The following is a 24,895-nucleotide window of genomic DNA, read 5'->3' as shown; positions in this document are numbered from 1 at the left end:
CATTGATACACTTGTATCAGATACTGTTAGTAGCTGCTCCATGGCTATAATATTACTTGTTTGTGTCTTTTCTCTGTTTTCTTTGATCAGTCTTAGCAGGAGGTTTACCTATTTCATTGGACTTTTCAAAGAGACAGCTCTTGGCTTTCATGATCATCTCTGTTCTTTTTCATTTCTTTCTACTTCACCAGCTTGTTCTTCCCTTTCTTCTATTTCCTTCAGGTTTTTTCCTACTATTCTTGTTCTAACTTCCTGGCCTGAACGCTTACCCATGTAATCTTCCTTCTTGTTTATTACAAGTGCACTTAGAACTATACATCTCTCTGTAAGTACCACTTTAACTACATCCCACACATTTTGATAGGTAGTATTTTTACTGTCATTTAGTTCTAAATATTTTGTCAGTTCTTTTGTGATTTTCTCTTTAACCAAGGAGTCATTTTAAAAGGGTTTTTTTTATATATTTTTTTCCTTTTCTTTCTTATTTATTTGTTTTCAGTGATGGGGATTGAACACAGAGTCTCACACATGCTAGGTAAGTGCTCTGCCACTGAGCCACATCCCCAGCTAAAAGGATTAAAAAAAAAAAAAACTTTCCAAATAAGGAAGGTTTATCCTCCAGTATCTTAATTGTTGGTTAATAAATTCTCTTATTTTCAGGGAACATAATCTATATGATATTCATTATTTAAAATTTGCTGACTTAGTACATGAAATATTTTATTTCTTTTCTTTCTACCAAACCAAAAAGGATGTTATTTTTTTCTTTTGTTGAGAAAAGGAATAGACATTACCAGATCAAGTTTGTTCATTGAATTGTTTAAATCTTCTTTATCTTCACAATTTTTTTATCTACTTGATCCATTGTCTTCTGAGAGATGTTATCAAAATTTCCCACTATGAGGATTTGTCTACCCCACCCCTATATTTCTGTAAGTTTTTACTTTTTAAATTCAAGCCTCTGTTATCAAGTACACACCCATGACTGTCAGGCCTGGGAGACCTGTCCTCCATGAAGTAGGAAACACGAGGAGTCGGGAAGAAGTATTCCCAGGTTACAAAGGAGTACTTCCTTTATCCTTAATGCTTTTTACCTGAAATTCTATTTTGTCTGATTTTTTAAAAAATATTTTTTAGGTGTTGATGAACCTTTATTTTATTCATTTATTTACATGTGGTGCTGAGAATCGAATCCAGGGCCTCACACATGCTAGGCAAGCATTCTACCACTGAGCCCACAACTCCAGCCCCTATTTTGTATGATTTTAATATTGTTATGCCAGCTTTCTTGGTTAGTATTTTCCTAGTGTGTCTTTTTCCATTTCTTCCTTTTAAATATTTCCATGTCACTCTTCCTTAAGTATGTCTCTTATAATCATAATATACTTCCATTTTTAAATTCAGTTTAATAGTCTGATATCTTAGTACGTTAATCTAATCTATTTTTACTTACTGTAACTACTAATATATTAGAAATTATTTCTACTCTGTCATTTTATATCTTCTATTCCCTGTGGGGTTTTTCCTTTCCTGTCTTCAATTGAATAAAGTTATAATTATTTTTTTTTTTGTTATTCTCTTTTTATATGTCTGCTAGTTTTGGAGATACAGATTGTATTTCTATGTCTTCCAACATATATACTTATATTTTTTTCAACAAACCCTAAAATTGTTATGTTTTTCCTATAAAGGAAAGCAAATAAAAAAATAATAAAGTATGCTTTAAACACTGAATTATTCCTCTCCCATTGTCCTTGCTACTTTTGTTTATAAATTTAGTTCAAGTCTCCTTTTAAAGATGCCAAAAAATCACTTCCTTTTCCAGTCAGTAATTAAATTTATCAATATGGTTTACCTATATCTTGTGACTTTTTAACTGCATCTTTTCTTCTGAGTTCTCTTTCTTCTAGCTGAAGTAAATCCTTTAGTAATTCTTTCAGGGAGACTCTGTGAGTGGTACACTCCCATTTGTTTATATTTGAAAACAGTTTTATCTTGTCTTTGCTGTTTTCTGGGCATAGAACATTGGGTTAAAAGTGTTTCTTCTTTAATTTCTTTCCTTTTTCCCTCACTTGCTTGCTCTCTATACTTTAAAGATACTGTCCCCATTGTCTTTTGACAATTATTATGGCTTAGGAAAAATCTATACTCGGCCTAGTTGTCACTACCTCAAAGTCGGTCTGGCTTTATCCTCAGGTAGTCTTAAAATTTCTTTAATCTTTGATTTCCGATGTTTCACATCAACATGTCTAAAAGTATTGTTTTGTTTTAAAATTGCTCTCAACGTAGGTTATGTACTTTCTTCAAATCTGAAATATTCTCAGATATTCCCTCTGGGTATTTGTTCACTAATCTCTCAAGTATTTCCTTCTGGAACTCCTTTGAAACAAATTCTGAGGTCTCTCAGTCTATTTTCCACATCTTATCTTCTTTTTTGTATACTTTATTTCTTTATCTGTGGTATGTTATGGATGAATTCCTTGGGACTCTCTTCTGATTCACAAATTCACTCTTTAAACAAACTAGATTTTATCCTATATGTTAAGCTTATTTCAACAACAATTTTTTATTCCTCAAAGTTCTAATCATTTTCCTTACAATCTATCCATTTTATAGATGCTATTCATTCTTTGTCTTTTTAAGATGTTAAATATATTTATTTTAAGTCATTTTGAAAGACTACCATTATTTGCATTTCATCAGCAGTAAATCCATCTCCCATTTGTTGACATTTCGGCTGTCTTTCTTAATGTCAGTTTTCCCCAGGTGCTTGGAATTTTCCACCCACTTTTGTCTATTCTCAGTTCAGTCCCCATCCTGGCTGTTAGTCTGTACCACTCTGGGAGCACCATTCACGTTATACAATCTGGTGGCTTGGATCATCACCTAGCTCACATCACCTGGCTCACTGCAGCTGCCTCCTGATTCACCTTCCTTCTCTTGGCCTTGACATTCCTCCAGAATGACCTTTCTACAGATCTTTTTGTAACATTCTCCCTTCTGTAGCTCTCCTCTTGCTCCTACGATAAAAATCTAAGCTCCTAAAGATGATCTGTACATGAACTAACTTTCCCACATCTCTCCAGACAGTCTTTCAACCCCACACACACATAGACACACTTTCCACAATCAAACCATCCTGAACTTCTTTCAGTTCTCCGTCAACATCTATCTTTTGCACCAATCCCACTAGCCTACAACGATTCAGGTCCATAAGAAGAAGATGAGTAAAGCTAAGGGTATAGCTCAGTGGTAGAGCCCTTACCTACCATGCACAAGGCCCTGGGTTCAATACTTGGCATTTTTGGAAGGAAGGAGAGCAAGGAAAAAAAAGAATATATAAAATGTACTGAATGCTTTCTATGGTCAAATACACAAGTTAAGAGCTTATTCCTCATAGAATTCCCTACCAGTAGACAGTCTGGCACATAGTAAGCCTTGGTTAAACAAACACTGAATATATCATGTATTTCCTCATATTAACCATCCTTGCATTGCTAAAATAATCCTTTCTTGACTATAGTAAAGTTTTAATAGTCTACTTTCATTTGAGTTTCTCAGACTAAACATTCTTCTATATTAATAAGGAATACTGGGCCATGTTTTTTATTTTTTAACTTACATTTCATTTGCCTGTCTTATTTTCCACGAGGATCCTCTAAACATTTCATATGAATTGGGAAGCTTTCCATATTTTTCTATTCTTTTGAACAGTTTAAATAACACAAATCTGTTCCTTTAAAGTTTAACATACCTACCCACAAAACCATTCAGACCTAGGAGCATTAGGTCTAGGTCTTTTGAGAATTTTTCTAATTTGCATTTGGGTTTTTTTTACCTCATCTTGAGTTACATTTGGTGATGTATACTTCCTTGAAAGGCATCTGTTTCAACTAACATTTCCAATTTAATGGTGTAAATTGCACACAGCATCCATTAATAATTATTTAACCTTCACTTCTGTGCTTATGCATCTTTTTATGCCTAATTTTGTGTTTTTATTTTCTCTTTTTATCTAATTTAACTAGCTAGTTGCCTCTCTTGTTTTGTTTCCCTAAAAGAAGCCCAGATTTATCAAGTCTTGTACTCTTTTTATTTCTAACTTTATTTATTTCTGCTTTAATTTTTTTTGTTTCTCTCACTTTCCTTAGATAATAATATCAATGATGAAAAGAATAGTAGCTACCATTGTTACATTATTGAGTAGCTACAATATGATGAGCTCTGACTCACCAGGGCACATAAACACTCAAGAATTTTAACATAGATACTATCTCTGCCTTTTCACAGATGAGGAAACTGAGGCAGAGAGAGGTTACTAACAATAACAACACATGTAAACATCACTCTTTCTTATTTAATAGGAGACTGTTTAAGGCAATAAACTTTCTTCTAAGTGTAGCTTTGAAGACAACCCAAATTCTTTATGTGGAATATTGTAAATGTCATTTCTCTATAAATATTCTTTAACTATATCCTTGACTTTTTCTTTGTCCTATAAGTTACTTAGGAAAGTACTGAGACTGTTTACTTCTAAGTGGCAAAAAAAAAGTGGATTTTCCAAAACATTTTTTGTTATTAATTTCTAGTTTTATTGCCAAAGTATAAGCGAATAGATCCAGAAGAGAATTTGCTTTTTGAAATGTACTTAGATTTATTTTGTGGTTCCAAAGTTCCTAAATCTACCTGCAAGAACCACCTACAAGATTTTTAAAAAGCAGAAATTTCAAGTCACAATCCAGTTTTTAAAAAGGACAAAGCTTATGAACAGAAAGTTCACAGGAAATAAACACAAGTGATCCTTAAGTGTATGAAAAGATGTCCCCAAACAATGGGTAGATTCCACTTGGCTACCCTCATGCACACACAGAAGTTATCAGAAGGCTAGTCTCAGATTTTAGGCTAGAGTGCTGGTTGTGATAAATTTGGGACATCAGTTAAATAATCCAGAACTCTATGGGGAATGAGGAAGAAGTGGGGACAGTAGTTACTGCCAGCAAGGGAATTTCATCTCTGGATAAGTACTTCTTTGTGTCTGGTAAAGCTGCTAAGCCATCGGGCCAATTTTTCATGCCTGGTTTTCAATTTGGCCTGGCAATCACTCCAAGTACATGATGTGATTGTCCAACTTCCTAGCTGATACATGACTTCTCTCTGTCACCCTGCCCACTGGCTTTCTTTTGGGGAGAGCCACATTTGAGTTTATTCTTGGGCTCTCCCTGGTATTGATTTCAAATACTGCTGGTCCAAAGTAACAAAAGTGGTTCTATGCAGAAAGACCCCTCACCATTCAGGGCTCCCTCTCACTCCTAAAGAGAAGAGGTTTCTTCAGAATCTTCAGTTGCGTATAGTCCCACACTACATTGCTTTGTTAGGAAGGGGATCTAGGGTTCAACTCCATATCACCTACATTTGGGTCCTAACTATTCTATAAATGGCAATTTAAAAATATCAGAGTGTGCTGTTGTGCTTGGCACCTTCTCCAACTTTCAGTCCTGATACAATGTTTCAGATAGGATGTAGCATTAGGAAAGAGGGCTGAGATCCCACTGTCATCTGACTCAGAAGTCCCAGACCATCTTGGTCTAATTTTTATTAAGAAAGAAAATACTTTCCTTCAGAGAGGTTCCTCTAGCTAGAAATTCTATTTACAGCTAGGGATCCAGGTAATACCCACTCTGAGATTTTTCTGTCGTTATTTAATTGACTTTCCATGTTCTGCAAATACGATGTCCACTCAGGTGAACTTTTGTAAAATGTAACTGCTTCCTTTCTACATCAGAAGCAAATCAAGGTTGGATGGGGGCTAACCATTTTTTTCAAACCATAAGGTCTCCTACCTCTCCCAAAGCAGGGTTAAATGTCTTTCTTCCTTCCCATGTTTATCTCAAAATTTAGACACAATAAAAAAAACTGTTATTGCTCCCTTCCAAATACCTTTAAGAACTTACAATTAGATTCAATAAACATGATTTGAGAGCTTGACATGTTCATAGACGTCTACTAAGCTCCAGCCCCTTGGCCTTCCTGGCTTCTGTACCCTCCAGCCAGGGACAGATAAATAAGGCACACACTCCTCTGGGCTCTCATAACATTCTGTGCATATGACTAAAATAATACTTGTGACACATCTTAAAATTCTATTTTTCTCACTTGCTAGACCATAAATCCTTAGGGAACAAGGACCAAAGCTCAGTTATCTTTGTACCCCCCAGAACTTCTCCTACCTCCTGATACAAGAAAGGTTTTTACAAAACACGTTACTTGAACCAAACAGAAGCCAGTTCCAGTTCCTGCCCTTCAGGAAGTCACAATCCAGGGAGAGGTGCCCTGGCTTCACCTATAAATCAGTGCTCCTGTTGTAAAGATCACTCCAGCTCCATGAACCCAGCACACACAACAGAGGCTTTGGGATCCACCTTCCCTGACTCAGTGGTCACCAGAGGCAGCATTTTGGACAACCCTTTCCCAGGACATAAAGCTGCGTCTCAGCTTGATAAAACACACCAAGCCATCCCTACTCTCTGTTTCCATCCTTCTCAGGGCTGGGCTCCTTATAAGAAAGAGAGGCATGTTGGGGTCTGGTCTTGGTGACCTTGAGACTCAGTCAGCTGGGGCCACCTGGTCCTACTGCCTGGCAACTTCAAATACAGCCCCAAGATGCCAGCAATGCTTTTCTTCCAGCACACCCAGACCAGACCTGGTCAGACTGGTATTTCTGCCCCAACACACACACACATACACACACACACACATACACACACACACACACACACACACACACACACACACACACGGTAGACCCACCCAGAAGAGGTGTGGCAACCAATGCAACAGCCCCACCCACCTGAGAATGATCCTGAGGTACTCAATCCCTTCCACTTCCTCACACTTGATGGACAGAATCAAGTTCCCGAGGCTGCTGCCGGTACAGTAGAAGTTCAGATGATCCTAGAGACAGAAATCAGGTGTGAGTGGAGGGGAGGCAAGCCTCCAGACATGTCACCCCAAACCACCTTCTTCACCAGGAAGGAGAAGCCCCACAGAAATGAGGAAGCTAAGGATGTCACTGCTACGGGACCTGCCAAGCACCGTGCTATGGGTTTAATACCTACTATCTTCTTTAATCCTGACCACAGCTTTAGGCAAGAGATCATCCCCATTCCACAGACATGCACACCAACATTCAAACTCAGATCTGTCTCAACTTGCTGAAGCTCTTCACCACCAGATGTTCCCAGGGGAGCAGCCCTCACCACCCCAGACTCTCTGTGGGAGAAAGCTAGGAGGCACTCAACACCTCCACCCAAGGGGAGGTGAGAGGTCCTCTGAACCTGGGAGCCTGGGCTACAAACATCGCTTCCTGGAGCCCACACCAGGTCCACCAAGTCAGGGTGAGGTGTGGAATCTACATTTTAACCTCCTGGGGTTTGGAGGCCTGGGTACAGCTTCCTCCAGATGAGTCTCTTTGCAAAGCTGTCTCTGGCTTGAGATATCCAGAATCTGCCCCGGGGACTTGGGGAATCTAGCAAATTTGAAGGGCAGCATATATTTAAAGATATATAACTTTTAAGTAATCAGAGGGTCACAGCAAGCACACTGCGCTCAGAGGAACGGCACACAGGACATGAGACATGTGCACTAAGAATATGGTAACGTAGACTTCCAAGATGTGAGGATGCGTTTTTTTTCTGGAGAAGTCAAAACTCTGCTCACTCTCCTGCACCCCCAAAAAGTACCCATCCCATCAACTCCTGGAACCCTTGCTGGGGGTGACCCCCAAAGGACCCATCATGGGAATTCTGTACTGCTCTCCTGCCCCTGCCCCAGAACACTGCCAGTCAAACTTCTCCTATTAAGACAAATGCAGGCAGCAAGGAAGGGGACAGATCTGGGAAGAAGAAAAGACAGGGAGAACAGAAGGGGCACTGGAGAGAGGACCCACTACCCACCCAGGGCACTTCACTCTCTGGCAGCTCTTTTCTCCCAGGGCCCCTGGACCTCACCTTCCCTAAGAAATGCCTGCGGTAGGCCCTGGCTTCACCCTTGCACTCAAGCTTGTAGCCAAATGTATTGGGGCTGAGGTTGTCCTCTTCCTCCTCCTCACAGATGCTGCTGCCCAGTGACGTCGGTGTGCCCACATTCTCCGGGTCCTCGATCCAATAGCCCCCAAACTGGGGCAGGATGACCAGAGGGTATGGGCCGCCCTTCTCCACAACCTGGAGGCAGAGGGAGGATCTTGTCTTGCAAGTCTACCCTGGAGACTGCAGGAGGAGGTGCCTGTGGTGTCCCCACCCACCTCTGAACTGCTCCAGGGAAGGGAGTCTGGTATTTTTAAGGCCAAAGTCAGTAACATGACTCCCTCCTCTGTGACCCACTGGCATCTCCAGCTTTACCAGCTGACCCTGTGCCTGTGGGTTGCAAAGCCTGGATGGGAACCCCCAGTTAAAACACGGAAAAGCCAAGGTCACAGAGGCAAGTATGGAAAGAGGCCTCAGGCCCTCAAATCCCAGGCCTGAGGTTCTTTCCCATGTGGGGCTGGGAAGGGCCATGATCTCCCCAGGAACAGGACCCAGATCAGGCTGCAGTACAGACAGGAGGGCTCCTACCTCATCAATGCTGGGATATGGGATATAGTCATCCTGCAAGACAAACCAGAGAACAGAACTGTTAGTCCTCCCAGTGGTGATAAAGTCAGATCATTGTTTCCACGTCCCTCTCCTGGATCATGGGAGGGGATGCCCTGGGAGGCTTAGCAGGTTGCACCAGGGCTTTGGGAGAAACACATGAGATGGAAGAACAGCCTAGAGGCAGCTGCGGGATCTGATATCTTACATAAGTTGGGCTCATCTTCAAATTGACCACACCTGAACACAAACTCAGTTGAGCCAAAGACTCAGCATACAAAGGTGCTGACCCTGTCACCCCTAGTGAGACAGCTTCTCGGCCTAGGGTGCCAACACAGGGCAATGGTCCCTAGTCTCACCCAGCAGCCTTCTCCAGGTAACAGGGCTGAACTCAAAGGTACCCTCAGGCATTGGAAAAAAAAAAAACCAAAGCTAAGAGCTGCTGGTCCTCTAAAACCAAGTCTGACAGTCCCAAACACTGTACAGGTGTAGAGACAGGTGCCAAATAGGTGGGGGGAGCAGCCAGGCCCAGCCACCAATCCTGGGTCTCCTTCAAGGCTCCCATCCCACCCCAGCCTGCTCTGAAGTTCCTTTAAAGGCATGGAGCCAGGTCCCCCTTTGCTGCCTACCAGGCACAAGTGTCACCAGGCTTCAGTCACTTCAGTGGCTCTTGGTGGAAACCAGAGGGAGACAGGAGGGAGACAGAAGAGCCCAGCACCCTTGCTGCTCCTCGCCCTTGTCCCACTCAGGCCTCCTCACTGGGCCCACCCAACCACCACCTCAGCCACCCAGCCCACCTTGTTCTTCTGGGGTCCTGGCTTCTGCTCTTCAAGCTTGATCCCCTATGGAAAAAAGGAAAAGAGGACCCATGGAAGCAAAGGTCGCGAAAGAGTGACCCAAGAGAGGAGTCTCTGGGCAACTGGCCTTGCTGGGGGTTAATGATGGTGATAGCAGCCACAGCTGGCAGCTCTCACTGCCTTGTCACTGTCAGTCCTCACAGCAGCCCCAGATGAGCCAGCTAGTAGCTCAGTTAACAGCCCAGATTGGAGCCAGATGCCCTGGGTTCAAATCCCTGCACTGCTAGTTACTAGCCTAATGACCATGACCATGTCACAGAAACTGCCCTATGACTGAAATTCGAATGATGACAGCACCTACCATTGTGTTGAAGATCAAAGGTTAATAATGGGTGAAGCCCTTGGAATACTGACTGGTAACTAGTTAGTGCTCTGGGTTATCAGTACCATAGGCTGGTAATACCACTGTTATCATCCTAGAGCTGAAAGGTATTCCCTAGGGCCACAAGGTCAGCAGGTGAGGGGATAAAATGGGAACCCATGTCCGTGGCACCATCAGCTGCACACTCTCCCTGATGGGAGGGCCTGTGCATCCACAGGTCCTCCTTCTGCTGCAAGCCTCCTCTATGTGACCCTTGGAGCTGCATCTATAAAATGAGAATGAGACACATTCCCCACCACCCCCGTGCCAAAAAAAAAAAAAAAAAACTCCATAGATACACGGAGTATCTATTTGAGGATCAGATTTGAGGACTGGGATTAGACTGGGGGAATTAACCTGCAGGTGTCTGGAAAATTCACTTCCGAGAGCAGTGCCTTTTCCAGCAGTCCTATAATTGGGTTCTGACTTAACTGGGTTGTGTGGGAGGGAAACACATGGTGTCCCAAGACTGAATAAATCAGGTGAGGGTCTGAGCTGGTGGGACAAGCTAGGAGAAAGTTCCCCTCCGAAGAGAAGAGAGCCCAGAAGCAGTCCCTATCTGGCCAGAGCACTGACACCCTTCCAAGGTGAGTTTCCCCAGGGCCTCCTTTGAGAAGCTCACAGTACCTTTTCATCAGCAAGGAAATAAAGACCCCCACGGGGTGGGGGGAGGGGGAGTGTGTGGCATGTGCCTAAGGACACACAGCTAGTAAGTGACAAGGCTTGGATTTGAAGCCAGGTCACCTATCCACATGACCACACCCCCCACTTCCTGGACACCAGGGCTCCTGCTAACTGAGTAGATTGTAGATGCGGCTTCCCCTTCACTGGACTTCTCTGGGCTGAGTCACCCTGCAGCATTGTTCAGGAGGGTGTGGGAGGGCCCCTCCCACAAGACAGGTGCTCCTCCTGCACACAGGCAAAAAACCACCTGGGTGGCCCTGCAGACCCTGTCGGGGTTGGCCAACTGGGTAAGTGGGGGTGAGGGAGTGATGTCAGGAGTTCACTTTGTTTGTCCTGCATTAGTCATCCCCGTCTGGGAACAGTCCCTGAGGCAGGAGAGAAAAACCTCCTCCCAGCCCCTCAGCCACCCCACTCCCTGCCCCACAACAGAGCCACTGCCCAAGCAGGGCCGCCTCTTCCCTGAGTACAACAGGTACTATCACTAGCTGCCTCACCACCCCCACCCCACCCCCCGCCATGAAGAAATGGAGGCTCAGAGGGAAAAGATACCCAACTAGAAGGCATGGAGATTAAACCTGAGCCCAGGACAGAAGCTTCCAAAGCACGTGCACTAAACTCCTTTTGCTTTACGGGGCTTGTGCCCTTCTTCAAATCCCTAGGCTCCTGGGCTGGAATCAGGGATCCTCGAGCCTAGTTTCAGCTCTTCACAACTAGCAGAGTGACCCGGGCACTTAATTGCTCTCAGGCTCTGTTCTCACAACTGCAAGATGAACAGGGAAGAAGCCCATGCCCAAGAACAGAATCCACCCACACCATGCACTGCCTGACCACCATCACTTCCCCACATGCAAGTTTCCTATCAGCAGAGTAGCTGGGGACTGTGAACCTTCCACCGCTGGCATCCACTGACACGTGGTAGAGTCTTACACGCTGGGAAGTTTGGCTCCCGTGCCTCAACTGAGACAGAAATGGCAGACCACCATGGGTGCTGGGTGTCGGTTGTCATAGAAATAGAGAAGGAGGGGAAAAACAAGCCCCTGCCCTGGAGAAGCTCCCAGTCTAGCTGAGAAGCAAACCCAACCGACAGCCTCTAAAAACGGAACAATATGAGGCCAAATTGTATGCCCTGTGGGGGAGGGAGGGGACTCCAGCTGAGGGTGAGGACAGGTGGAAGGCAGAGGCCACCAGGAAAAAAAAAAAATTTTTTTTCTAAAATGTTTTCCATCCACATAAATCCAAATTTTCCACAGGAGTAGGGAGTAGGAAGGTGGAGCCTCTGATTCCCCACCAGCTTGCCAGAATGAAGGGATCCCGTGGGCTTGAAGGGAAAATCCCGGTTCTGCTCCAAGCAGTTGAGCACTTAATTATACCCTGTCCCCACCGCTCGCACAGAGCACATGCCAGCCCTGTTTCCACAACTTGATTAGAAGTTCCCTAAATGAATGTAAAATGAGTTTTCAGTCCACACACTGTCGGGTATGGAGTAGAATCTTAATAATTGACTCGTGGTCATGTCATAAATACTATCTTTCCCTCCAAATGTCCCTCTCCTCACCTCCCCTCAGGAGACTTGCATCTCAGGACTGCCCTGGGCACCATATTGCCCCCTCCTCCTGGAGCTTCCAGAACCTTATTACAGGATCTGTCTCTTCTACTTAGGGTAGAAAGTATCATGGTACAATGGCTAAGCTCTCTGGCTCTCAAGCTACTTACTTGCTTGCCATGTGTCCTAGAGTGCTTAATTTAATAGCTCAATGCCTCAGTTTCCTCATCTGTGATATAGGGATGGTAATGAGACCATACCTACTTCCCAGGGCCTTGTCAGGACAAAAGAACACCTGTCAATCCCTGAGCCCAGGAGAAGTGCTTGAAACGTGTGCCATTATCAACTTCTTCCCATTCTCTTCACCCACATCAATTCTACCTGGACCTCTGCTCATATTCCCTAGGGCAACCTTCTTACCTGAGAGCCTGACCTCAGAAGCATTAGTTCCAGGACCCGTAGGGATACAAAAACCCACAAATGCTCAGGTCCCTTATTTAAAATGGCATGGTGTTTGCAACCTACCCAGCATCCCATATACTTTAAATCATCTCTCGCTTACTTATATTACCTAATACAACATGAATGTCATGTAAATAGGTGTTATCTACATTGTTTAGAGAAGAATGACAAGGAAAAAAAGTATGTGCATGTGCAATACAGATGTAAATTTTTCTAAAATGTTTTCCATCCACATAAAACCAAATTTTCCACAGTTGGTTTAATCCATAGATTTGGAATCTGCAGATAAGGTCTGTGCTTATAAAAGTCCCTCAAATCCACATTGAACGTCGACTTTCACAGAGTGCCTACCAATTATTTACATATATTCTCTTATTTCAGCTCAGTGAGAATTTTTATTATTGTTTACTTAGAGGCGTGGAAATGGTAAGGAACAACCAAGTGTCCAATGCAAGATTTGAACTTGGATCTGCCTCCCATGCTGCAGCTCTCCCTCCCTGACCCAAGATGACACCCCTCAGACGGGGCTTGCTTTTTCGAGCTTTCTTTCTAACCCATTCCCAGAACAATGGCCCCTTTCCAGCCCTCTGCACTTCCGTGGAATTTATGGATCCCCAGCTGGTCCTTCCCGTCCTCAGGCTGGAGTCTTCCCAAGGGCTTCGCTGCCCAATAGCAAAATGGCCTCAGGTTGTCAGGGCTGTGGGGACCTGTCCCTCCAAGGTAGCTCCTGCTACTGAGACCCCCAAGGTCCCAGCAGCAACCGCACCCATGGCTTGGCTGCTTCCCCACTTTGGGGGTACTCACCTGCATTTTCTCCAGCATCTCGAAGAACTCCGCCGACTGAAAGACACAAAGTGGGGGAGGTGGGGGGGGAGATGGGAGTCAGAGCCTCCTCCTCACCAACTGCCTGGAAGCTAAGCCCAGGGCTTCCCCAGGGAGGACATTCATTTGAGTCAAGAGAGAAGATAATTTGATTTTGCCTTGCAGAACTGGAGGGCCAGAACACCCCATTCAACAAAAGAGAAAATTAAACAGGCCTGGGCTGGCCACTGGCCCCGGGGAGGGAGCAGACACTCCGTCTCTGTGGGGGAAGGGGCAGTGGGACCCCTGGGAAAAGCCACATTCCCCCAAACACCAATGGAGACTCGGCCCCCAGCAGGATTCATGTTTGGGATGTTTTCAACCCAACAGTGAAGCCAAAATGTCCAACACACGTAGTTTTCTGACATCTGTGGCAACAAAGACTCTCTGTCTCCTACAAAATCTCACTCAGTACCCCAACAGAGAGCCAGTATATACAGCCACTCCAGTCAGGGCAGCCAAAGAGGCTGGAGCCTCTTTGTGCCCCCTGGGCCACCCTGGCCCCTGCCTCACGGCACTGTTTTGGGACCCTAGAGCTTGTGAAACGCAGCCTGAAACCCATTCATCTGAGCCTCCAGCTCATGGATGGATTATTTTAAAAATATCAAACTGCAGCTGTTCAAACCTTTAACCTCCTCCACTGACCCTCTGTTAACTCCAGGTAAAGGCATAAAGGAGAACAAGGAGGTGGAATGCACAGCTGAGGCGCTGGAAAAGGAGAACAAGGAGGTGGAATGCACAGCTGAGTGCTGGAAGCTTCACCTGATGAAAAACATGTTCCTGTCCCTCCGAAGTCCCCCACTTCCCACCCCAGAAAAACAAACCTAATTTCTTTTTTTTTTTTTAAGTTGTTAATGGACCTTTATTTTATTTATTTGTATGTGGTGCTGAGAATCGAACCCAGTGCCTTGTGCATGCTAGGCAAGTTCGCTATGGCTGAGCCACAACCCCCAACCCCCTAATTTCTTATACTAACATCATTACACAAATCTGAGCACTGGCAAGCCATGAGTCGAGATGCCTGGACAGACAGTGCCTAAAGAATGCAGTGACAAGGAAGAAGGCACTGTCCTCAACTCTTTTTCATGCAGAATCAGTACCTCCCCAAATCTCCCTTCCTCTGTTGGCACCAAAGAGCCAGAACTGCCTGGGTGTGGGTGACCCATTCACATGTGGGGTCTACAGACCTAGATCCTGAACTGCTGGTAGGTCAGAGGCTTTCTGTCTCTAACAGGCCAAGCTAGGCCTGACTGAGACTGGACTTTACGGCAGGAATGGGCCCCTCCAGGTGACTGCTCTCAGAATTCCTCAGAAGGGAGAGACCTCCAAGCAGTCAGGATCTAGGTCTATAGACTCCGCATGTAAATAAATGTATAGGAGTAGGCTTGGGGCACCCACACCCAATGTCCTTGACCAGAGCAGCTGACAAACACCCAAACCTACCCTTCCCACTTCTCTAGGTATAAAAGCACCAACTAATACTGTGCATTCTTACCTACTCCATCTCCAGCAGACCAGGATTGCCAGATACAAAGAGCTCACACCAATCAATAAAGATGAGCAGAAAGAGGACAGGGGACAGAAACAACCAACATTTTAAATACACAGACACCCGACCCACCAATTGCACTTCTAGTGATCTATATTCTAACATTCACACGTACACAGAGATACATACTCTCAAAATGTTCATTGCTGCATTGTTTGTAACATTTAAATATTTTTTTTGGAACAACTTAAATGCCAATCTATTCTGAAACTGGTTAGAGTAAGCTTACATTCATAGAATAAAAATAAATACTACAAACAGCTTCATGTCAACAAATCAGATAACTTAGATGAAATGGACAAATTCCTAGAAAACCACAAACTATCAAAACTGATTCAGAAAGAAATACAAAATCGAAAAAGACATATAAGAAATAAGGAGATTGAATTAGAGATGCAAAAATTTACCCACAAAGAAAAGCCCAGGCCCAGATGGCTTCATCTGTAAATTCTATCTAATATTTTTTTAATGTTCATTTGTTTCTTTTTTTTACTGTTTTTTATTGAACTATTATAGCTATACATAATAGTTGGGTTCATTTTGACAAAATCACACATGCATGGAATTTGATTTACTCCATTTTAGTCGTTGGTGTCCATCCCCTTTCCCTCCCTGTCTCCCTTTCCTTCTTCTTCCTCTGTTCTGCTTAACTTTCTTTCACTAATTTATTTATTAATTCATTTATTTATTTACTTTGGTGCACCGGGGATTAAACTCAGGGGCACTTGACCAATGAGCCACATCCCCAGCCCTATTTTGCATTTTATTTAGAGACAGGGTCTCACTGAGTTGCTTGCGCTTCACAAAACTGCTGAGGCTGGCTTTGAACTCTCGATCCTCCCACCTCAGCCTCCCCAGCCACTGGGATTACAGCATGCACCACCGCACCCGACCTGCTTATTTATTTTTTATTGGTGTTTTATACATATACATAAAGGTAGAATTCACTGTAGTATATTTATACATGCATATAGCATGATTTTGTTAAATCCACACTGCATTCACCCCCCTTTCCTGTTCTTCCTCCCTTCCTCTCTCTCTCCTTCTTCAATGCCATCTGCCAAATATTTAAAGAAGAATTAACACTAAATCCTCATATTCAGTCTCAAGAAAGTAAAAAGACAACCCACAGACTAGGAGAAAACGTTTGCAAACCATATATCTGATAAGAGACTTATAGCTAGAATACATAAAAAACTCCAACAACTCAATAATAAAAACAAACTCCTTTTAAAAATGGGAAAAGGATCCAAATAGATATTTCCCCTTGAGAAGATATACAAATTGATAATAAGCACGTAAAAAGATACTCAATCGACATCATTAGCCATCAGGAAATACACATCCAAACCACAATGATTTTCCACTAAGATAACTATTATCAAAAAGCAGAAAATAAGTGCAGGCAAGAATGTAAAGAAATTGGAACCTTCATATATTACTGATAGGAATGTAAAATGGCACAGTTGCTGTGAAAAATAATTTTGCACAAGAACACAAATATAAGGGTGTGTGTCACCTCAAAAAGATAAACATAGAGTTGCCAGGTGACCCAGAAATTCCACTCTAATGTATATACCCAAAAGAACTGAAAACAGGAACTCAAACAAATACCTATAGCTAGAATACATAAAAAACTCCAACAACTCAATATTCATACAGAATTATGTTCATACAGAATGCTCCAGCAGCACTTTTCATGTGTGCCAAAAGACGGAAAAGATTCAGATGTCCATCAAGTGGTGAGTAGGTTACAAATGTGGTATACCTACACAATGGAATAGTATTCAGCCACAAAAGGAATAAAGTACTGTACATGCTACAATAAGGATGAACTTTGAAAATAGTATACTAAGTGAAAGAAGGCAGACATAAAAGATTACATGTTATATGATCCACTTATATAGTAAATCCATATAGACAAAAAGTAGATTAGTGTTTGCTTAGGCCTGAGGGGGTCAGGAGGTTGGATGGCGAGAGCTAAAAGATCCTGGGTTTCTTTCTGAAGTGGTCAAACTGTTCTAAAATTGATTGTGGCGAGGCGATGGTTGCAAAACTCCATGCATATGCCAAAACCACTAAATTGTACACTTTAAATGGGTGACTTTACGGTCTGTGAATTATATCAATAGAGCTGTTCAAGAAAGCTATGCAACTGTTCAAAAACAAAGCAATCAATTTCTATTGCTTAAATAAGCCACTCTCCAAGGAACACTGAGGGAAAGATGGGGGGAAGGAGAAAAATCAGAGCACACCTCATTGAATATAATCCCACTTACATAAATACAACCTTAAAAACAAAATCTAAAGCGTGGCGTAGAAAACTATTTGGAAAAAAATATAACTCAAACTACCAAAAGTTATTTTATCAAGAAGGGAAGATGAAAGCAGTAAGAGAAGTTAAGCTTTGTATTTGGCCTATCACACAAACACACGCACCCACCCATGTGACTTGCATAATTAAACTTTAAATAAATAAATAATCTTTGTAAGGGATACAAAAATGTGCAAACGACATGAATAAACTGCTAAAGGAGAAATTATAAAATGACCAATAAGCACAAAGAAATATGCCAACCTCCCTTGTTATTAAGGAAATTGATTGTAAATAATAAGATAACATATTTTGTCTATCAGACTGGCCAATTTTGTCTCTAAATAAAATATTAAAATGGGCTGGGGAAAAAAATGGGGATGTTGCTCAGTGGTTTTTGGTACTGGGTTCATTCCCCGGTACCAAAAAAAAAAAAAAAGAACACAGGAACTGTAGATAAGTGTGTACCTGGTACAATCTTTCTTTCTTTTCTTGTTTTTGGGTCCTGGGGATAGACCCAGGGGTGCTTAACTACTGATTTACATCCCAGCCTTTTTTTATTTTGAGACAGGGTCTCACTAAGTTGCTTAGGGCCTCACTAAATTGCCTAAGTGGCTTTGAATTTGCAATCTCTCCTGCCTCAGCCTCCCAAACCACTGAACTGGTACAATCTTTCTAAAGACCAATTTGGTGCTCTGTGTTCTAAGTTTTAAAAATGTTCAAATCCTTTGGTCCAAAAAAATTAACTTTAGGGAATTTGCCCTAGAGCAATATTTGAGCAACTGCACAAGAACTCAAATATAAGGGTATGTGTCACTGCATTGTTTACAGACAAAAAAGCAGAAATAAAGTAGCCACCAATGACGAGAGAAACAAATAATGCATGAGAGTATGCCCAGACAAGAAAATACCAAGAGAGGAGACTTGTGTTAAATTATACTAGCACATAGATTCACAATGCATTTCTAAGTGAGAAAAATACTGTTGACAACAAGATGATCCTATTTTTTCAATTAAACCCCAAAAGATGTTTGTGTATATACTGTACACGTCTGATAATAGGTATATGTATCATCCCTGCAAAGAAAAATATCTTGCAGGATAGATGGCAATATGAGATGTTGGTTAAGGATGTTTCACTTTTCTGTGTGTGTATGCATGGGTGTGTGTGTGTGTGTGTATGTATGCATGCACACGCGCATATAATCCACATTTTGAAGACTTGGATATCTAAGTGGAGACTCTTTTTTTTTTAATTCACTTAAAAGCAATCTATTTTTTTATTTGTTTTAATTAGTTACACAAGTGGAGACTCTTAACAGCCCTTTCTTTACTTCCCCAATTCCAGCTCCGGGCCCTTCCCACAACTTCATGATAGAGAGTATCTAGGGACCCAGTATCAGCCTTCAGTGCCTGCAAAAACACCCTGGATTCAGGCCAATTCATTCTCAAACTGATCCTTGGCTCTGTGTATTATAGATTAAAATGCCCAAATCACCCCCAAATCCAGCTCACTCTGTTATCCATATAAGCTGGCAATCAAAAATTTTTTCAGCTGTGTTCTTCAACAATTGCCCTTCTATTGATCAGTCAGTTAACCCCAACTGATTAAGTACCTCCAAGGCATGGACAGGATACTGGAAGTACCTGTCCATGGCAAGGGCCCAACTTCCAAGATACGTGATCTTTATTACGAGACAATGCTTTCCAGGGTAGTGTATCTGATGAGCAGCCCCGTGGTTCATGGGCAGCACAAAGCACTTCTTATTGGGATGTCAAACGTAGTTCTCTGCTGCTTTGTAACAAACTATTCCACACTTTAGTGGCTCAAAACAGTTTCTGAGGAAGGAATTCAAAAGCAGCTTAGTTGTACAGTTCCAGTTCTAGGCTTCTCAAGTGGCTGCAGTCAAAATGACTGCAGGGGTTGTGGTCATCTGAAGGCCTAACTGCAGCTGGAGCCTCTTGTTCTCATATGGCACACTTGTGTGGATACTGGCAGAAGGTCTCAGTTCCCCATCACGTGAGTCTCTCCATCAGCTGCTTGAGCATCCTTGAAACATGGCAGCTAACTTCCCCCAGAATGAGTGTTGCAGCAGAGAGAGCCCAGAGAAAATTAACCTGAAATCACACACCCTCACTTCCCACTTATCCTATGCATTAGAAGCAAGTGTCCAGCCCAGACTCAGCAGGAGGAGAATTAGGTTCCACATCTTGAGAACTATCAACAAATGTGTGAACATATTTTAAACCAACACATCAAAGAAGGCTTCTTGTAAGACATGAGAGCCTAGGCCCCCTTAAAGAATAAAGAGAAATCACTTAATAGAGAGGCACAAAGAGAACATGGTACCCAAGCAGCAGGAATTATTTTGGAAAAGGTGGAAAAATGAAGGATTGTGTGTATGTGATGAACAGCGAGCAGATCAGCCCAGCTGGACTGGCCTCTGGGTAAAATATCCTGAAGTTCAGATAAGAAAGGAGAGCTGGGGTCTGGACCTGAGAGTCTCTAACTGCAGAACTCAGGTTAAATCTGCAAGGCAGAGCAGAGCTGCTTAGATTTAGGTGCAGTAGGAAGACAGGAGGGAGCTGAACCCTGTTGTCAAAGCCTGGGTCTGGGGAATGGCCAATCTGATGCTGCCCAGCTGTGTGGCATAATGCAGGTTAAACTCTCTCAATTCTCTTAATTTCCTTACCTGAAAACTGAACCAAATAGTCCTTGACTTTTGGGGGCTCTTACATGGATGAAGTGATAATGCATATAGGAAGTGCCCAGCCAGTACCTGGTCCATGGAGAATGCTCAGTAAATAGCAGCTACTAAAAGTAACTATGAGAATGCTCACTATGGAAACAGCTTGGACCTGTTGGAAAGAGGGTCTGGCAGCTTCAGGATATTTTTCTTGACTTTGTGGGTCTACCCAGAGCTGGTATGTTTGGATTCCTATTAAAAATGAGCGTGCGTTTCCTGAATGAAGATACACCGTGGCCTTGGGGCTAGCGCAGATGGTGAGAAGGGCCGTGATTCATCCTCAGATGTGAGAATGCTCTGGGGGACGATTCCTACATGGACAGTGCCCAGGAGCAGAAATCAGCCAGTGGAAGTTGGCCTTAACTGAGTTGGCCTCACTTCTTGGTGACTCGTTGAACTTTCCAATGCGACAGTTCCAGTCTTGGCAAAGAGCGGGTCTCCTTTTCCACTCAGAAGCAGGGTGACTCAGGGCAGGCTGGAAGAGTAGCTGTAGCCTTGCAGATCCACCCTTATCCACACACCCTGAGAATACGTCACGCAGCCAAGCCACCCTGCAGGCACTCAATAAATACTCACGGAGCCACTGTCCCAGTGGGACAGGCTGAAGTCCTGCCCAGGGCATCCTTAGGAAGTGGATCTCCCTCCTTCAGGAAGCTAGCCCCTGGATTTTTTCATAGAGGAATGTAATTCGGCCTCTTCATCAATAGCAGCGTGAGCTCAGCTGTCTAATTTATTATTAGCAACCACCGTTGCCACCCAAATGAGAGCGGCGGCCAGCATTTCCCCTGGGCTCTGCTTTAATAGCCAGTCAAGTAGGCCGTGAAATAATCACAGAGCCAGCTCAGCCAAGGAAGTCACAGGCTGGGCCCCGGGGTTCGGTCAGGTTCAGTCCCTGTCCTCTCCACCTCCCAATATAGAAACCGCCTGGTCCTCCCTCCTGAGGGTAAAGCCAGTCTTTGGGGAAGAGACTGTTGGAGGAGGTTCCAAGTAGGAGGAGAAGGCATGACCAGGAACTGCAGGGAGCCATTTAGGTTTGAAAAATCTCAAGAAATCTTCCCCAGTGTACCCCATTTCTGGCTCTGGTGCCAGTGCACTGCTTGGGTAATGAAGAAGATAAGCAATGGAAAGAATACGGATTTGCGTGAGACGATTTTCTTCTTTTTTAAAATATTTTTTCTTGTAGATGGATATAATAACTTTATCTTATTTATTTATATTATTATGTGGAGCCGAGGATCAAATCCAGTGCCTCACACATGCTAGGCAAGCACTCTACCACTGAGCTACAACCCCAGCCCAACAATTTTCCTTTAATATCTGCTAGGGATTGGTTCCAGGAACCTCAACAGACATCAAAACCTCAAGTCCCTTAATATAAAATGCCATAGTGTTTGCACATAATCTACACACATCCTCCTGTGTGCTTTATATCATCCAGACTAATACCTAATACAATGTAAATGCTATGTCAACAGTTGCTATACTATATTGTTTAGGGACTAGTGACAAGGGAGAAAAAAAGCCTATACATGATCAGTGTAGACACAACTTTGTGTTCGAATATTTTCAGTCTGAGGTTAGTAGAATCTGTGGATGCAGAACCCACAGATATGGAGGTCCAACTGTTCAGGACAGCTATAGCAGCCTGTCTACCCCTTGTGCTCTTCCTGCAAGCAGAAGCAGCCCCACCTACCCCCTTCTGCTTCCGTGGCAGCTCTACACATTGACGTGGCTTCTCCCTGCAACATACTCCCCTTTCACTCCTCCTCCTCCTCTGTGACCCTCCTTGTTGAAGAGACACCCACTGCCACCCACCTGCAGCTCACCATGTCCCTGTAGTGAGTAACTAAATACTCTGCCCCAGCTCTAGGCTCTACTCCTCCACTATTGGAGGGTGTGTTTATGTGTGAGCAGCCTTGTTATGCCCCACTCCCAAGAGGTAGGACACACCCACAGATCACAGCAGGATGACAGCTATCTGGGCACCCTGCATGTTGGAATGAGCCAGCATGTGCACAGCCTGGCACAGCACCCAACACACAACACACTCCATGCTCATCAGCAATCGCCTCACTCATTATCCCTGCCCACCCCAATCCAGGGCACACACTGAGGGACCAAAGTCACATTAACAGCAGAAACAAATTCATAGCTAGACAAGAATGAAGGAGAAGGTGTTTTCCACTCACATGGATCCCTGGAAAATAAGGTGAAGATGGTGGATCCCTAGAAAATAAGGTGAAGATGCAGAAAAAGAAGAAAACCATGGTCATAGCAAGTCTCTGGTCCTCAAGGAAATACCAAGAGAGGTATATGTGTGTGTGTGTGTGTGTGTGTGTGTGTGTGTGTGTGTGTGAGAGAGAGAGAGAGAGAGAGAGAGAGAGAGAGAGAGAGAGAGAGGTGTATATGCAAGACCCAGAGCATACACTCTATTAGGAACCAAATCAGACGTGCCGCCCAGCTACCTGACCATGGAGCACACAAAGTTGCCTGGCTGCTGCCTCAGAGAAACACCAGAACAGAAGGTCCTTAAGGACACCAGGTTCTTGGTCTATAGTGTTCACTGCTGTCTCCCTCTGCCTAGAAGTGTCCAGCACATAGCAAAGGCTCAAGAAACATTTGCCAGTGAGTAACTAAATACTCTGCTGAGAAGAATGAGAATGAAGCAAGCAGTGGAAACTGAGTCTTAGGCCTGCAAATGACCAGGGCTGGCTCCTTGGGATGGCTAGAGGCAGGACTGGACAGGCCAATATGCCTACTAATAAGAGTTATCTAAGTTCTAGCCACAGACTGCACCTTCACCCAATCCTACCTAGCCCAATCCTATCTCTAGTGGGTGCCCTCAATGATTAGTTGTCTTATCAAGTCCTGTTCCAACCAAGTCCTGTTCCCACAAAGTCTCCCTCCTCCACCACCACAAAATCACCTGCATGCTTCTATTTTCTTTCTTTGGCCTCCCTTCCCAGCTACTTATGCTGCACAGAGCTCCTCTACTGCTGGAGTATTTCACAGATGCCCCCTCACTATATCACCTGGGCCCAGGAACCCGTAATGCCTCTTCATTACCTAGCGCAGTGCTAATGCAATAGAATCACCTGGAAGGCTTGCTAAAACACAGCTTCCTGGGCCCACCCCTAGTGTTTCTGATTTCTAGCCAGAGAATTTGCATTTCTAACCAGTTCCCAGGTGACCACCCTTTGAGAAGCACTGACCTACGGACTTGTGTTTAATGCAGGTGGGGTATATGAAAGGGACTCTCAGAGCAGAGATGTTGGAGCAGAGATGGAGTCAGGAGGGGAAGGGTAGAAAGATGACAGATCTAATAGGACATCTTAAAAATCAGGCAGACATATTTATATCTCTAAGATAGGACTGGAGGGTGCAAATAACTAGACAGGCAGACAATGAAAGAGCAAAGGGATTAAAAAAAGAGAGAGATTGCAGTAATTAAAAGCTTCCCAATCAAGGAAGATTCAGGACCAATCATATGGCTTCATAGTGAATTCTACCAAACATTTAAAGAATTAATACAAATCCTCTGAAACTCTTCCAAAAAGTTGAAGAGTTGAGGAAACACTTCCTGACCCATCCTCTGAGGTCAATATTACCAAAGTCATACAAAAGAACCCCAAGAAAACTACAGATCGGTATCTCTTTATGGACACAGAGACAAAAATTCTCAACAAAACGTAGGCATATTATACACCATGACCAAGTAGGATTTTACCCCAGGAAGGCAAACTTGGTTCAAGATAAGAAAATCAATGTAACATTATCACATTAATAGAACAAGAAAGGAAAGACATATGATAATCTCAATTGATGCAGAAGAAACACTTGACAAAAATCAATAACCCTTCTTGATAAAAAAAAAAAACTCTGAAAACTAGAAATAAAAGAGAACTTCCTCAACATGATAAAAAACACTTTAAAAAATAAATAAAACCAGTCTGATGTGTTAAGGAAGTTGTCTATAGGTGGTAGGAATAGGGACAATTCTCACATTTTCTCTAACTTTTTATTCTCTATCATAAGCAGCTATTACACTGGCAACAAAGAATTAATTTTAAAAATGAAAAAACAAAACATAGCTAACAGCATATTCAATGGTGAAATTTCTTCCCTCGAAATTAGGAACAAGATAAAGATGCCTGCTTTGACCAACACTATTCAGTGTACCCTCGCAGCCAAAGTAAAGAAATAAAAAGCAACCACCACAAAGAAAGGAATATAATTTTTTTCTGTTTTCAGATGACATGATCCTATATAGGCAGCCTTAAAACTTTTACCCAAAAAAAATGACTTAAGCTAATAATCAGGAAAACCACCGAATACAAAAATCAATTGTGTTTCTGAACACCAGCCACAAACATCAAAAAAGGAAAACAAGAAAACAATTCCATTTACAAATAGCATAAAAATGAAATAAATAAGAACAAATTTAACCAAAAGACTTATACACTGAAAATATAAAACATTATTGGAAGAAATTAAAGACAACCTAAATAAATGGAATGACATCCCATGTTCATGGATTGGAAGATTTAATATTATTAAGAGGCCAACATCAAACAAAGCAATCTACATATTTAATAAAATCCCTATCAGAATCCTAGATGTCCTAGATGAGTTTTTGTTTTGTTTTTGTAGAAATTGAAAAGCTGACACTAAATTTGATATAGGAACTCAAGGAATCCAGAATAGCCAAAACATTATTGAAAATAAGGAACAAAGTTAAGGGACTCACACTTCCCAACTTCAAAACTTACTACAAAGCTACAGTATCAAAACAATGTGGTGGCAGCCTAAGGATAGACATATAAAACAAAGGCATAGAATTAGGAGTCCAGAGATAAACCCACATACCTATGACTGACTGATTTTTTTTTT

At 42.9% G+C, this 24,895-nt stretch overlaps 1 protein-coding gene across 1 annotated transcript in view; it reads right to left on the bottom strand.

The window, feature by feature from the left end:
* Window positions 1–24,895, bottom strand: part of Rap1gap2 (RAP1 GTPase activating protein 2) — a 217,190-nt gene that overhangs the window by 41,421 nt on the left and 150,874 nt on the right. Inside the window, exons 5-9 of the mRNA XM_076871716.1 lie at window positions 13,339–13,374; window positions 9,425–9,469; window positions 8,610–8,642; window positions 8,007–8,219; window positions 6,848–6,951 (exon numbers count right to left, since the gene is read on the bottom strand). Coding sequence (XP_076727831.1) covers window positions 6,848–6,951; window positions 8,007–8,219; window positions 8,610–8,642; window positions 9,425–9,469; window positions 13,339–13,374 — 431 coding nt within the window. The remainder of the gene's footprint in view (window positions 1–6,847; window positions 6,952–8,006; window positions 8,220–8,609; window positions 8,643–9,424; window positions 9,470–13,338; window positions 13,375–24,895) is intronic.

Source organism: Callospermophilus lateralis, chromosome 11 (assembly GCF_048772815.1).
Source record: "Callospermophilus lateralis isolate mCalLat2 chromosome 11, mCalLat2.hap1, whole genome shotgun sequence".
In the NCBI taxonomy this organism is placed as follows: domain Eukaryota; kingdom Metazoa; phylum Chordata; class Mammalia; order Rodentia; family Sciuridae; genus Callospermophilus; species Callospermophilus lateralis.
The sequence above is the reverse complement of the archived record's forward strand: the minus strand, read 5'-3'. Positions and strand labels throughout refer to the sequence as shown.